Below are 16196 nucleotides of genomic sequence, written 5' to 3'. Positions count from 1 at the left end.
GGCTACTCTGAGAATTTCTTTCCTATAGAAAAACAGTAAAACTGCTTTCTGCTTATAGCATCCATTGACCTACAGTACCAGCTGTGAAGCAGATTCTATTAACATTCACAGATCCTATTGTGGAACCAGGGATCCTGAAAAGTACTAGCTGTGGACAGAAGCAGTAGCAGGTGTCACTGCTACTAAAACCTCCATTTTTTGCAGTGTTTTAATTATAAGGAGACCATTCTGAAAAGCCCTAACTCTCTACTACAGTTCTAATAACTAAAAAAATATGTTACAAGATACATTGCTTATACTGCTGTGCAATTAGAGCTCTCTGTTAACTCCCGAGAGTGTGAATTGACACTCTATGGTTTGCTTTCACAGACATGTCAACAATTTGAAAAACTACAGAAGTCTCAACACAGGACCTCTGAGGAGAAAATATCTAGAAGTAGTCGTGGAACACTGGTTGAAGACAAAGCTACAAATAAAAGGAAGCTTCCTGTGATGTACCATTAGGTTGGTGCAGGACAGCAAAAATCACCCATCTTCCCTTTGCAGAATGGAATTAAACCCTACGAGGGGTTATTTCACTAAAGTGCTTGCAATTAACACTCAGATCTCTGGCTGGAAAATTTAGCAAATTACTACAGTTTCCTTGTAGTGCTAGAATAAGTGTCCTAGAGTGAGGAGACCCCCAGCTGTACAATGAAATACTGGCAAATTATATTCCACTTGTACTGATTATATGTTTCCTATAAAATTTAATGAATAAAGCTTGCTAAAATAATTAAATTTAAATATGGCATTCTGCATCTCTGTGAAATCGCAGGCAGTCAGTAAATCTTAAAGATCCTTTGAAGACATTCTGTAACGTGTGCCATATTTTCCCTTGTTTCCTTTGGAAATAAGGCTATGATATTAGTCTGTCTGTACACCTCTGATCAAACGAAGCAATGATCTTGCAGACAAATATGGCTAACTGGCTCAAAATGCAATAGGTAAAATACAGTTAAGCCAGGAAAAATGGGCAATCAGGACTAGGACAGCCCTAACAATAGACATTTAAGGGCCCTACGGGTGCCAGGAAAGGAAAGGCCTAAGTTGCTATTTGCAAATTGAAAGTCAGTCACAAATTAGAAATTGAGAAGAAATTAGAATGTCTTCTTGAGAGTTTGACACTGAATGGCAAGGAAGACAAACCGGAACACAAGATGGAAAAGAGATTGTTAAATCATCTAAGTGTATACAGACATTGCACTACCTAGATTACAAAACTACCAGCTCGTGCTCCAACATTACACAACCAGTGTTAGAAAACATGTCCAGATGTTTTCTAAGGGAAAATAGTCCCCTTTTAGCGATTCAGTAGTCCTGTATAGCACACTGACAGATTAAGTTTTTTTCCAAAACACATGCTTAATATGCACTCCACAAAAAGGAGACACATTTTCAGTTCATGCTTAACATGCTATCTATATAATCCAGCTGCAGAGACTGGGAGGTTTAGCACCATCCCAAAGAATGGTGCAGTGCAGCAGAGCACCTATTTTTCACAAAACACTAGAGTTTTTAAAGACATGACCAATCATCCACAGGAGGAAGAAATCTAAATTGTGTAACTCCACTTTTTCTTTAAGAAGGAAATGTAATTTTTAAAATTAAAATTAAGCTTCCTTATTCCACCATTCTTTCTGTTGGCAAATGAAAGCCATAAACTGAAACTGCATGATGTTGGGGAAATTAAATATAAATCTGGATGCCACTTATTCCACTCATAGTGACGTTTGTAGCCTACTCAATATCCAATGTGAAATGTAAATATCAAGGAAAAAAATTTAAAAAATTATAACTTAATCCTAAGAACTCACCATAAATTGCTCTGTAAATAGAATGCTTCATAGATGTATTTTTCAGCACACAAAGACTTCCAAGACTAAAATCTGAGTCAAATATAGCATTCTTCAGATACAGTAAGTCACTGGTGGCAGTCACAAGTAAGAAGGCATACCTTATTTCCTCAATTTCACAACACTTTTATTGAAACACATGTAAATGAATGTGATTAAAAAGATGGTGAATGGTGGTTGTAGAATAATAGTGAGCATTTTAAATTGCAAATGACTTGTCTAACAATCAGTACCAACAGTTTTACACTTTTGACCCACTGCTCACTGTATCACCTGTGTAACAGCATCCTCTAATACTGTTGAAATCTACCACTGCTAATTGGTTTTTAGGGTCAGAATGTATATATCTAAATTTATCCCCAGATGAAACCATTCTGCTGTATCTCTACAAAGTCTTTGCAAAGCATGACACTGAAAAAAATCACTGCTGCCCTATATAATTCTTAAATCAAGCAAATTTAATCTTACAGCATTCTCAAAAAGAAAAAACAACTCAGCAGCACAGAAGCAACTGTAAGCCAAATTAGGCAATTCACTCCTAGAATATTTTAACAAAGACATTTATTTCTTATTATAAATGAAGTTAATACTAGCATGGAGTTTGCAGGTTTTTTCCATTTTAAACAACCTTAAACTGGTTAGGGGTTCAAACTATGGAAATAATCCATTAAATATTTACAACAAAAAAAAAAAACTCAGAAGTTCATAGCACCATACCTGTGCCCTTGCATGAACTTCCCCAAGGAGGCCTGAGTACTGCTGTTTCAGATATTTTTTTTCATTCTGCCAACAGCTTGCCTGTGCTTTCATTTGTTCAGCCATTTTGTTAAGAGCATCTTCCTGGCTCTGCTGAAGCTCCTTCATAGTATTGGACTTGTTTTTACAAACATATTCCAGGTGAGATATCTGTGCAACAAGCATTTAAAAAGAAATTATTTTACTTCTCTAAGCACGTTTTTACTTTATTGTGCATATCAGTTTAACCACAGACGATCCTGGCATAAAATCTAAACTGTAATTTCTTCAATATATTCATTAAAACTAAGTAAAAGCTTTTCATGACAGATTATGTACTTGAGTTGTGCAAACAAATGAACAAAAAAATGGATTCAGTTTTGCCATTTTTGTACCATATTGCAGATGTTTGTTGCTTTCTTTGTTGAAAACTGGATATGTCTCCTATGTTTTGGCTTTTTGTACACAAGAGCATTAAATCTTGTGATGGTGAAGTACCAATCTGAGCATACCAGCCCCTTAGAAGTTTGCAAGAATTGCAAATAATATGCAAAAAACCAGTTCTTTATTTAGTTTTTGTTTTAGTGGGAAACCAAAACATTCCAAATACTATTAAGCATTGAAAGAATTTCAGGACATTTTAGCACACAGAAGTTGTTTTCAACAAGCACAAATGGATTCACACTGTGGATAACTTAGGAGCTTCCATGCGAACTAAATGGAGGAATGAATCAAGGTAACAATAATCTTGAAATACACACACTTACAATTAATTGCTAGAGTGTATCAGCAAGCTACTTTTCAAATGCATCACACAGAAATGCAAGAGGAAAATTCTGTCCCCGAGAAAGCGGGTACACATGCCATACTGTTCAAAATCCCTGAAAAGCTGTTTAGTATACCAAAAAAGTCCTAGACACCTCACAGTCAATATCAATAACCATACTAAATTAAAAAGCAAGAAACAATATGACACAACATCCCCAAAAACTGCCAATAATGTTCACTCCCTTCTCTTCCACTCCCTTTCCTCATTTACTTTGAACGTAAAATACAAAAATATAACAAGTGTTCATAATCCAGATTTTATCCTACCCCTTTGGTAAGGGGGTAGGTCCAACCGACTGCTGGGATATTTATTAAATGATAGGCAGAGTTAAAACAATTCACTGTAACCAGCCCTGCATTTTACTCAGACCAGAAGAGTGGTCACTCCTGAAGATGAAAAATGTCAAAAGAACACTTTCCCTTACTATGTCCCAAAAAATGTCAGCACAGACAAGTTCTAGAGTTGCTGTACTAGTCTTAGGACTGACCTGATCAATGGAGCCAGAAAACAAACTGAAATTCTAAAGACTGTCATATGTTAGTCTGTAGAGTCAGTTTAATTTATCTAAAAGGAGATCTTTTCTTTCCTAAAAATGCAGGGATTTATGGCCACATAAGCTTACTTGCATCCTGAAAAGTACATCTTCTCCCTATAGCAAATATTGAAATGTTTTATAAAAACAGGTATTTTCTATTTGTGTTACTGAATATAATTCTGTAATCCATGAGTTACAATTAAATGAAAAAAAATATACTGTCATTCTTTCAAATGAAATAATAAACTGTGAATAATAAACATATAATTTAAAGATGATACTCCTTGAGTAAGGGCATTTTGTTTCAGTTTTATGGTAAAATAAAGACTTGCTTTATTAGTGTAAATGACTAAGTTCTTTGAATTGCTTCATCAGTAAGATTAATTTATTTTCTTTTAATTAGGTCCCTGTGGCTAATATTGGCTAGTACTATTAGCATGTCCTGCACTGAAAGTGGAGCTTAGAGACTTCATACAGACTTCAGTCACATTTACATGCCCACAGCAATGGCATCAAACTGAGTTGTAGACAAGCCATAATTAATGGTATTGAATTATTAACGTCCAAATTCTTTTTGAAATAAGATGAATGTCAGTCCTTTTTAATGATACTGCGATGTGGACAAATGTCACTGAATTTAATAGAGGTAGCTGGTGCCTAAGGACACTTACCTTCTCATTAGCCCTGTTGAGGTCTGAGATCAGGGCATCAACATTCTCCTGCAAGACTACACAAAGCTCCGGCCAAGAGAATCTATCTAGGATGCCTTCTGGTTGTTTTATAAGCACACAGCCTGCTATCAAATGCTGGTATAAGCTATGAAGGAAGGTTAGTTTCTCCTGAAACAAAAGGAGAATTACATGATGTATCTGAACAGTGTTAGAATGGAAAGACGTGCATCACATGGGCAAAAATATTAACTACATGCAAGTGAAAAAAAGCCCACACAGCTCATTCGCAAACCTTTTTCAATATACCACAATTGCTAATATTTGCAGTCATACATATTGAAGTAAATGTAAGAAAACAGGCTTTACAAAATCTATCTATTCAGAAATAATATATAAATAGCCTATATAAATACAGAACAGTCCTGCTATTATCACAATGATTATCTGATACAGATAAAAAATTCCATGCTATTAGCATGTGCAATTTATTTATTTATGGTAAAACTTTCAGTTATACTCTAACTGTATCCACTTACAACAACTGCAGAGCATGCAGAAAATTCTCTGATTGGCTTGGCAGCACAACACGATATTTATATAACTATCACTCTGAAGTCTTTTTAAAATTGTTTTTGTATAGATTATATATGAGACTAAATGGCCAGACAAAATAGGCTTATAGCTTCATGAATTAAATTCCACAAGCCATGCCTCATTCATTTACACTGATTTTAGTCAGTAATACAATAAATTGATGCAAGTTATAAATAAACTTTAGCAACAATAGCATGCTATAGAAGTTCCATCCTTAATGCTTTCAGTACATATATGCAACTTGGCAACTTTGATTAAAACAACAATAGCAAGTTGTACCTCAAAAGTCATAAGGACAAAATCTGTAAACTATTGCAAAGGTTCCCATTGCTTTCCAGGGGCCTTGGTTGAGATTTTACATTAAGAAAATAGGGATGGCCGAGATTGGAAAGTAGGATTTTTCTGAGGTCTTTCCATTACACTTAGGTATATTTTCTCACAATTATTTCACAGCACTTTAGTCAATTAAAAATAAATTGTAGTTCAGTTCAGTTTAACTTTGTTTCTAACAGATCTACAAATTCCCCAAGGAAAATCCAGTGTGTCACCATCATGACATTTGATGTTTGGGCTGTGATAAAACTAGGATGATAATTATCCATTTGGCATGAGAAACAGGATTCCAAGACCCCAAATCAATTCACACATGTTGAATGCAACCACAGGGTTGTAGACATGCTGACTTTACAATATAGCCAGACTTCTAGTTTCCTCCACTTTAATCATTATCTGATGTGTGTAACAATTCCAGCTGCTTCATGTGGACCCTATTTAAATACCAGACTGTAAAAGAGGTGGAAAGAATGTTTCCTTTTTACTCAGTTGGCATCCATGTCCAAATTTGTGGAAGTAATGAGCTCAATATGCACAACAACTACAAGAATATCATTGCTGTTGCTAGTACAGAACCACTTTATTGGGCGGAAAAAGCAACAAAATTAACATCTGTTAATACACATAAGGAGAGAGATAATAGTTCTGAAATAAGACATTGTAGACCCATTCCCACATATAGCACACTACAATTAGCTAATAGACAAAAGGTAAGAATTTCTATGGTTTGTGGCATGCACACAAAACTCCCTCAATTCCAGATTTACTATCAATTTACATGTGGTTAAGTAATTAACACATGATAATGACAATATTACATGTTTCATTTGTAAAACATTTCTGCTACCTTTTAATTTGAAAGAAAGAAATAATTGTTCATCAGGCATAGCTTTTTAAATAAAGTCTGTTTTTCAAAAATTCAAAATACTGGAATGATTAAGCTATTAGTTCTGATACAAAAAAAAAGAAGAACCAATATGTCCTGAAATCCTGTAGATATTAAACACATATTTCAAAATACGTATCTTAAAATCATATTTTAGGGACAAATCTGTTAAAACTAAGAGTAACCATCTGATGTATGTAAATGTATAAAGCTGAGATTAAATAAAGACTCTTTGACAGTCATCTTGTCTCTAGTAATACCTCCATATCCTTCTGGTAAGCCCTGGTAAGCTTCTGGATTTCATTTTCAGATTCTGTGGCACGTATTTGCTCTTTCTCCCAGCATTGCTGTACATCCTGTAGTTCCATTTTTAAAGTTTCTATTAAAGTCTCTCTGTCTGCACACTTAGTGCGCAGATAGTTTAACTCTTTATTGGCCTCAGCCATGGTATCCTGAGATTCCTGTAAAACAGAGGAATTTAACAGAAAAGCTGGTATAAATTTTACTCTATAAAATGCTACCTTATTGAAGTGTTCATCACCTGAGGAAAGAAACAGTAATATAGCCATATGTATTCACAAGATTCCAGGCTGGGTGGACTTTATCTTTCAAGAATAGAATTTCAAAATTGACACTAGGCCTCTTGAACAGCTTGCAACTAGACAGCATTGGAAATCCATCTCTGACAGGTAAAGGCTCCATGATGCAGTAATCTTCACAGTACCCTCTACCCCCACAAATGAGATGCAGAACAGGCATGCAACTTTCCTCTGCAGAGTGCAAAGCTCTCAGACCTACTGAAAAAATACATTATTTTCTTAAGTGAATCCCTGATCTGTTAGGGCTGAGTCTGCAAGCAACACAGATCTTGTTTTGCATTGTATTCTCTACATAGATTAAAAAAAGCAAGGACTCTCTTTGGAGGCTTGACCATAGGAAATAAGTAATCAGAAGTGGTCATAAATACCATTATGTAAACAACACCAAAATCTCACCAAGTAAACATAGAACTTAAGACACTATCCTCTCTGAGCCAAAATATGGTGCAGTTACACTGGATTTCCAGCACTGCTAAAGTTTGCAAAAGGTCAAACTGATAACATTGTTTATTTTTCATAAAATCATAGCTTCATAGACCATAAAATCATACAAAAGATATCACCAAATTAATCAGAAAATGACAAGTTTTATTCTTCTAAATCAAAACATTAAAATATTAAAATAATTTTAAATTTCTGATACAAATGCTTTCAGACTCCAACTAGATTTTGATCATCTATACAATATTATTACCAAAAATTTAGAGAGATTGAAAACTGGCATATTGCATAAAAACTGGTACCCTGTGTGTCTCAGTTTGTGCAGGAAGAATACAAGTATCTCTTGCAAAGGCTTGCAAAATTTTTAGGTGACTTTAACAGGTGTGTAACAGAAGTCCGAAATCTTCTGAACATAAATTAGTAAAAAAAGTTCATAACAGGTGACAACACATCATGTGCAAGTATCCATTAATGTGAAGATTCAATGAATGTTACAGAAAAGCTCTGCATAAAACATAAAGCAGCACATCCTCAGAAAAAGAATCTGAAAAACACTGTGTTTACAGACATTCTATTTTGGCAGTAATACAATACACTGCTAGTTGGAAGATTAAGTTAAAACACAACCTCAGGACTTGCTCACTCCCTTGGCTATTGATTTAACCAGACAGGACATTACAAATGTGGTGTCAGCAAAAAACAGAAAAAAAAATTTGTTCCAAAACTAAAGGAAAGAGCTCTCATGTGTTTTTATCTCAAGTAACTTTCACTCAAAGAAATTTTAGGCTGCACACTTTACAGATGTTAAAGACAACTTGATGCAACACATGCATTGACCTTTCTAATAAACACAAAACAATTAAATTAAGAATTGACATCCTTAATAAAATATACCTTCATATGCATAGAGATAATTAAATTGTCTTTCCCTTTTCTTGAGAAAAACAGTTAAACAAAAAAGACTACTGATAACAATTTCAATATAAAACAATACCCGGCAAATTTATCAATGTATTTTAATTATTTCAGAAGTGCAATCATTGAAATTATGTACCTTATAGTGTAACCAGGATAAAGCAGCATGGTTTCACACGAACTTGCAAGGTAAGCTAGTTTGCTCAACAAACTACAATGATAAAAAGACTTACTCTGATAAGAAAAAAGATACCTTTAATCCAGAATAATACCTTTTGCAGAATGTTCAAATTTTATGTTAAGTTCATTAAACCATACCTTAAAGTCTTGTCTTAGAGCGCACATTTTCTCCTCAGATACCTCAAGTTCTTTTGTCATCTTTTTACACAAAGCCTTCATTTCCTCAAGCTGCAAAAAATATGAAAGTCAAACAGGCTTTTACAGAAAGACTGCAATGATCTATTCAATATAACAGAAAGGAAGAATTTTGTATATGAAAGTGAAAAAACAAAATTTATTTCAATTCCTTGAAGAGCTTTTAGACTCTATACAACCTACATAGCATGCCATTACAAAACACTAAATAACTCTTTAATAATGATTTAAAATAAAGAGTAATGGCAGAATCCCAAACTGAGTCGATTCTTGCCTATCCTATTAACTCTCAAAATATCTGACAAAAACACAGATTCTGAAATGCACTTGAAAGTGTAGTAAATTCAGATAATGATCTTTGAGAAAACAAGTTTTCAAGTCAGTGGCCATTTGCAGAAATTGTCCAGCCACAAGCTTGATTCTTTACTGAGCACTGGATAGTACTCACATACTGTAAAAAGCAGCTATGTACCACAGAGGCACAGTGACTTTTAGGGTTAAAAGCAAAAGCAATCTCAGAGGTTGCTTAATATGTAGTGAGGTACCATCATGTGTACTAGCTTCCCTTTCCTCTTTCAAAAATGGTAACAATGTACAAAAATAATCTGTATCTCTGTTTATATGTGATGCTGATAATGCCTGACATTTAAGGAGCAACTCAGAAACAGAATACTTAATTTACAAAATTTATTAATTACATTTTAAATGTTTATTTTTATATTTTGATGGAAACTTGGCAGAACCCTTAGAAATAATTATAGTAAATTAAGGAATGCTACTGGAACATTTCCAGTCTTTTTATTCGTTTACTACTATTTTCCCTCTATCCAAACATATTCTGGCATCTACACTATATGGAAAGTCAGAAGCTAGTTATCTACAAAATCCAAAACACTTCTACACCTTTCTAGTTTGTTAGTTTGTGTGACTACACAAACTAATCAGATCTTTTAATCAGATGTTTAACACAGTAAGCTAAAGATGACACATGACAAGTTTACCAGCATATTTCATGTATACATACAGGTGTACACATAGATTAATAAATTCATCAATATGTGGGATCTTGTTGAAAATTTTTCATAAAGAAAACTACTAAAATTTGCTTACTGTTGTGTTGCTTACTAAAACCTTTCCTTATTATGTATTAAAACATCCTAGTTTTATTGCACAATGCCCTTCATAGTCCCCTTGTGCATTATTGTATTATTAAAAAGTTTTATTATTAAACATATCTCACACATAAAAAGCCAAAAGCAGCATTCTCTGTGGAGGCGGGGGTAATCAAGAAGGACAGAGCACTGCCCTTTCTATGCACCACAAAGGTGCTCAGTGATCTCTGGCTCCATATGACAACTTCAGGGTCAGTCACACACAGTCCTACTGGGAAGTCTTGTGGCAGGTCATCTGTTGGTCCTGCTCTGCTTGCGATTTATTTTCCTTGACAGTTCATTCTTCTTTCTGTCAGAACACTCTCTTTGCTTTCTTAGAAGCCACCCCCTTGGTCTCCCCACTGCTGTCTCTGGCACAGTTTCACAACAAAGCACATCACTAAGCCAAAGCCTGCTGAGTCGACTTTTCAACTGTGCTGCCTATCACGTGATGCTCCTCCTCCCAAATAACAATTCGCTGTGGGTAATATGTTCCTAGTTACTCTGCAGCTTCCAGACTTGGGTCTCAGAAGAGTTTCATAATGACTATACACATCAGTTCTCTTATCTCGCTGGGAGAGACTTAACAGTGCTTGCTGTTTAAAAAGTATAATTGTTACCATGGTCACTTATTTTTGTGCCCCTTGAACAAACTCAAAGGTCTTGTGGGAGACCATTTTTTTCCCAATAAAAGGGGCAAAGCTGATATACTTTTCTTTTTTTATTTTTACTTTAAATTTTTTTTTACCTGTTGAGTGACTAGCTAGACTATGCATTTGTCAAAACAAAAGACAAAACCTAAAATGAAATAGAGTGCTGACACCTTTACAATCTCATCACACCTTGCCCTTCTGTATTTGCCAGTTTTATTCAAAGACTAATCACAAGTTTGTACAAAAATTTTTAATGGTGCAGTTAACTTCTTCCTACAGCCTTTAAAGCCACAAATAAATAAAACATTTACACCCAAGAGGAGTAATTTAGTCAGACTAGCAAAACACACAAGAAAATAAATGCAAAACTGAAACTTCTCAGTCAGTGATATAAATGGATAGTAGGACTGCATGGAAAACATCTGATTTTTTTTTTTTAAGGGTAAGTTTCCCAAAACTGAAATACTTCGATTATTTTCTTAGATAACCTAAAGACAGTACTCTAACAGTCCTATTTTAATTGAAATTATAGCAAAATAGCTCCCAAAGAGAATCCATTGAAAACACTCTCCTCAGATAATAATACCAGTTTTAGAAGTACAGGGGAGCATGATCATTTACATGCCTGATAGCAGTGACTACTGAGGCTCAACCATTGTGTATTTAGGAACACTGCAGTATATGTGGCTGCCCTCTTAGATCATTATACTTTAACTAAGATTCTATATATGAACGGCTTGTTATCCCAAATGTTTTTTGAAAATAACTCCAAAAGACTGAACTAGAAAATCAAATTAAACTAGAAAGACAAAAAACTGTTCTCCCTGTCCCCACAAATGTGAAACTTTACTGTAGGGCAAGCTTAGAGAAGTAGTAGTGACAGAGATTTTTTCTTCAGGCATGCTTGAAGCTGTCTACTCAACATTCTCACTCTTCTGCTGTTTTTTTACAAGCAAAGTGTATGTTCTGCTGCAGGCCAAATGCAATACATATAGAGCCAAATATTGCAAGTGCTACCTCATTAGATGTATCTTCCAGCTTGTTCTGGTAAGCTGTCAAGGTACACCTCAAAGTCTCAACGACAGAGCAGCTCAGAGGTTTATCTTTGTCCTCATAAGTGCCTGAAGGAAAATACAGAACAAAAATTAAGCCTTAAAGCCACAGAGAGAAAATTACTCACACTGGATGTGAGGTATTAGAATTAGTTAAGGCTACAGTGACAATACAGAACACTGAAGAGCAGCCTTGTTTGCCAGGAGAGATACAGCTGTATAGCCATGCTTTCACAACAAATATAGCTAAAAGACATCTGTATAAAAGCTTTAATAGAAGGTACAGAACTGTAAATTCTGGATTACATTCATATCTAATGCATTTGGTATGCAGTCTCACATATCATTTCTATTGTGGTCAAACCTGTGTCATTCAGCCAGACAAGCCAACTTTGAAACCACACAATTTTATCCTTTGAAAAACATGTTGTCTGAAAGTTAAGAATGTTACACTTTTCCTGACATTATTTTGCTGTTGTGACTAAGCATGCATATAGTAATGCAGTACTTCATTTACTTAAAGCCTTACTGAGCCAAAGATCATATGATTATGTTATGCTTGGAGAGGACTTAATAACATTTAAAATTATCTTGAATTTTATTCTAAAGGAAATGACAAAAAATATTATCTGTCTGCAGAGTCCTATATAACGGTTCAATTATAAATCTGATATATATCCATTATATACACACTAAACTTATTTATTAAACCTTTAGATTGAGACTTCTGATCTTGTTGCCTTAATTGGGGACATATGAACAAGTCTGACCATTCTAAAGTGCATAGAACAACGTGCCAAGAAAGCAGAACAACACTGTATTGATCAAGAGGTCACAAGATGTCAGCTGATATTCAGTTTCCAAGAACAAACTTTTCTTTTTTCCTGGTGTTACACCACAATACTAGGTTATTGATAGACCATTCCTCTCAGCATTATTTATATTCTTAAAAAGCATTTATCACTTACTGTCTGGCAAATTATAGTATCATCTTTTCAACAATTCTTAACATGTTCTATAAGCAAAACTATCTTTACCAACTCTAATAGCGCCTTATTTTACAAAAGTGAAAATGTCTGTGGGATTTTAAATCCAGGAAGGCTAAATCATCATAACTCCCAGCACAACTAAATAATGATAGAGGTGCTTATCATCAGTGTCACTAAGCAAGTTACACAGAGTGGCTCATAAAGTCAAATTAGGTACTAAAGTCTGAGACTTATCTTTGGCTCTCCATACAACTTTATCAGAGGAGATCCGCTTACAAATTTGCAGGGCATTTTTAACAAATTCTATACTTAGTGTCATCTAATAAGCACAACATTCTACTAAGGCACTGTATAAAAATGATGAAATTCCTCCTGTAGGCTACACATAATACACCAAGAGAACACTGGAAAACTTACTTAAGTGCACAAGTCAGAACGTATTGCCAACTGCTGTTTACAAAACTTTTAAAATTAGTTAGCCCCTTCTCACCTGACTTTTGATAATACCAGAAAGTAAAAAGTGCTGTTCAGGCTGGACTAGGTGTTACAGTCAAAGTCCCACCTATTCAAAGCAACACATATTTGCAAGATTGCTTTCAGTAACAGAAGCAAGATTGGTTCTACAGCACACACATCCCAGTGACTGACCTCTGTCCTATCAGCCACTCCACCTACTTACCACAGTTTCTAAAGTCTGTAGAGTCAGGGAAAAAGCAAGAGTTTCTTAATGATGCTTCAGAGCCCTGTGAATCCTAGAGATATCCCCAGCAACAGTGTTACACTTAAAACCAATCTAAGAAAAATTCATAAAATCTGACCTCTTTTGAGAAGTTAAGATTTCATATTGAAGAAAGTGATAAGTGTGACCTTACGATAATTTTTATCACATAACCACAGCTATAGCTATGTAGGGAGCTCCAGTCCAGTCTTCTCATTTACAAGACCAACTTCTCACTACTACTCATTGTAGAAACACTGTGGATTAATCTTCTTGCACAAAAAAAATAAACACTATTTTTTCATACTTGTAGCTCTAGCAAAGTGGTAACACACAATTCATTCAGTTTAAAACAATATCTATTAAGTTAATCCAAGAGTTATCTTCCATACCATAGTTTTTGTCAAACTGTTGAAATAATGTATTTTCATATTTTAAGTCCCAACCTGCAATGATGTTATTAATATCATGTTTGCCAAAATTAGAATTTTGTCAGTAAATATTTCAAATGTGTCATTCCTTGCCTTTGCTGTAACCCTATTTCTAGGCAGCTCAATCTGCCAATAAAAATACAGATTCAGCCTACCTGCATTAGCTGAAAACAAAACTACGGCTTTAATGCTCTCAGCCAAAATGTTGTCTGACTTCATAAAACTGTGCAGGAGACACACAGCATAATCCAAATGCACTCTGTTGTGGCAGAAGCACCATGTCAGCAATGAGATAAAAGACCCAACCCAGTACTTGAAGTGTGCACCCAGTATTGCCCAAGAGTTTGAGGGAAGAATTTGGGGAAAATGCCAAGCTCCATACAAGTCTTGTATATAAGGAGCTTATACACAAGAAGTATACAAGTGAATAAACTCTTAAATCTGCTGTTTCAGACTTTCTGCTAGCTGTACTGGGCCAAGGGTAGGAAAAGACATAATTTTCTTCATAACAGCTCATATGGTGCTGTGTTTTAGATTTATGACCAAAAAAAGGTGATGCTAACTCAAAGCAGCTAACACTCTTAGGACTTTGCACTCATTTCACCCTTTTTTCAGATTACTACAACCACAATTACATTTTTCCTGAAGACAAACATTCCTAAGAACATATCCTATTGCTGAATAACTGCACAATGTGATAAACTAAAATGATACAAAGTGAATTCATGCAAATGAACCAACGAGAATAACAATGCTCTGGAAAATGTATAAACGTCATTGGAAAAGGAGAAAACATGGATTTATGCTTGTTGTTTTGACAAGCATATAGAAAAAAAAAAGGTTTCTAAAACTATTTAGGTTTTAATCTGTATTGCGTTTGCATGGGCTGGTTTTTGATAATGGGGGGGTGGGGGCTTCAGGGATGGCATCTGTGAGAAGCTGCTAGAAGCTTCCACCATGTCCAGCAGAGCCAATCCCTGGTGGCTCCAAGAGATGGATGTGCCACTGGCCAAGGCTGGGCCAATTAGAAATGGTGATTCTGTGATAACAGGTTTAAGAATAAATCCAAACAAATGTTGTGGTGCAGTTTTAATTGTCACTACAGAGAAGCAAGAATGAGAAAAAGTGAGAAGAACAGCTCTGCAGACACCAAGTGGAGAAGAAGGGACGTGAGTTGCCCCAGGCACCGGAGCCCACATTCCTCTGCAGCCGTGGTGCAGCCCACGGTGCAGCAGCTGTGCCCATGCAGGGCCACAGGGATGCAGGGATCCCCCCCAGAGGAGCCCCACAGCGGAGCAGGCAGACACCTGGGAGGAGGCTGTGATCCTGTGGGAGCCTGTGGAGAGAGGGCCCTGCTGCCGGGCTGGAGCAGCCTGTCCTTGGAGCGCTGCACCCCACGGAAGAGCGACCCACACTGCGGCACTTCTGGGAGGACTGCTGCCGTGGGATGGATCAAGTGGCAGCTGTTTGGAGGGAGCTGCTGCTGATGAGATGGAGTCACGCTGGAGAAGCTCTCAGGGAAGTGTTTCCCACGGGAGGGACCCTGTGGTGCAGCAGGGAAGGACTCCTCTCCCCGAGCAGCAGGAGAAGCCACGGGTGATGAACTGACCTAACACCCATTCCCTGTCTCCTTGTGCCAGCTGCGTAGGAGGGAGAGCTCGCACGGAGGGAGGGATGGGGGAAGGTGTTTTTTAAAGGGCTTGTTTTACTTCTCTTTATCCTGCTCTGATTTTTTTTTTTTTTTTTTTTTGCAGTAAGCTTTTTTATCCTGCTCTGATTTTTTTTTGTAGTAAGTTCATATCTGTAAGTTAATCCTGTTTTGCCCGTGATGGTATTTGATGAGTGAACTCTCCTGGCCCTAACCATGAACACTACATTAATTTCCTCTCCTCTGTCCAGCTGCATGTGTTAGCAGCTTTCATGGGTGCCTGGCATCGGCCTACATCAATTCGGCTGATGATCAATACTAAGTATCAATAAAAATATAGTATTATCTTCTCTTTACTATATAGCCTAATAATCATAGACTGATTAGCACTTGAATTAAGGGGCTGAATCTTTAGTGTTGGATCTTTAATACTGACAGATTTTTAAGTAGATCTCTCAACTGCTTGAGTTCAATTTTGACCACAAGAACAAGAAAGACTTCCCTATCAGCTGTGGCTTGTGTAGCCCCTCATCTAGTAATTAGACTACAAAGATTTATTTAAGATTTTTACTTTTATTGGAACATAGGTATTCCCATTTCAAATATAATAACAATAATTTTTAAAAAATTTGAATAAATACTATTAAATACAAAAATTTGTACATACACCACAGTGAGAATATAATGCTAAAGCATTAAAAATTAAGTTCCAGACTTAAAAGCATAGCAAATATATAGAACAAAAG

The 16196-nt window shown here is 35.9% G+C and overlaps 1 protein-coding gene across 1 annotated transcript in view; it reads right to left on the bottom strand.

Annotated features, from left to right (window-relative positions):
• CCDC171 (coiled-coil domain containing 171) overlaps positions 1–16196 on the bottom strand; it is a 151560-nt gene that overhangs the window by 92125 nt on the left and 43239 nt on the right. Inside the window, exons 10-14 of the mRNA XM_084224916.1 lie at positions 11630–11733; positions 8752–8841; positions 6739–6939; positions 4666–4833; positions 2613–2801 (exon numbers count right to left, since the gene is read on the bottom strand). Of these exons, the coding sequence (XP_084081042.1) occupies positions 2613–2801; positions 4666–4833; positions 6739–6939; positions 8752–8841; positions 11630–11733 (752 nt within the window). The remainder of the gene's footprint in view (positions 1–2612; positions 2802–4665; positions 4834–6738; positions 6940–8751; positions 8842–11629; positions 11734–16196) is intronic.

Source organism: Fringilla coelebs (genome assembly GCF_963513975.1).
Source record: "Fringilla coelebs genome assembly, chromosome: Z".
Classification (NCBI taxonomy): Eukaryota; Metazoa; Chordata; class Aves; order Passeriformes; family Fringillidae; genus Fringilla; species Fringilla coelebs.
This window is presented reverse-complemented; position numbering and strand designations above follow the sequence as displayed.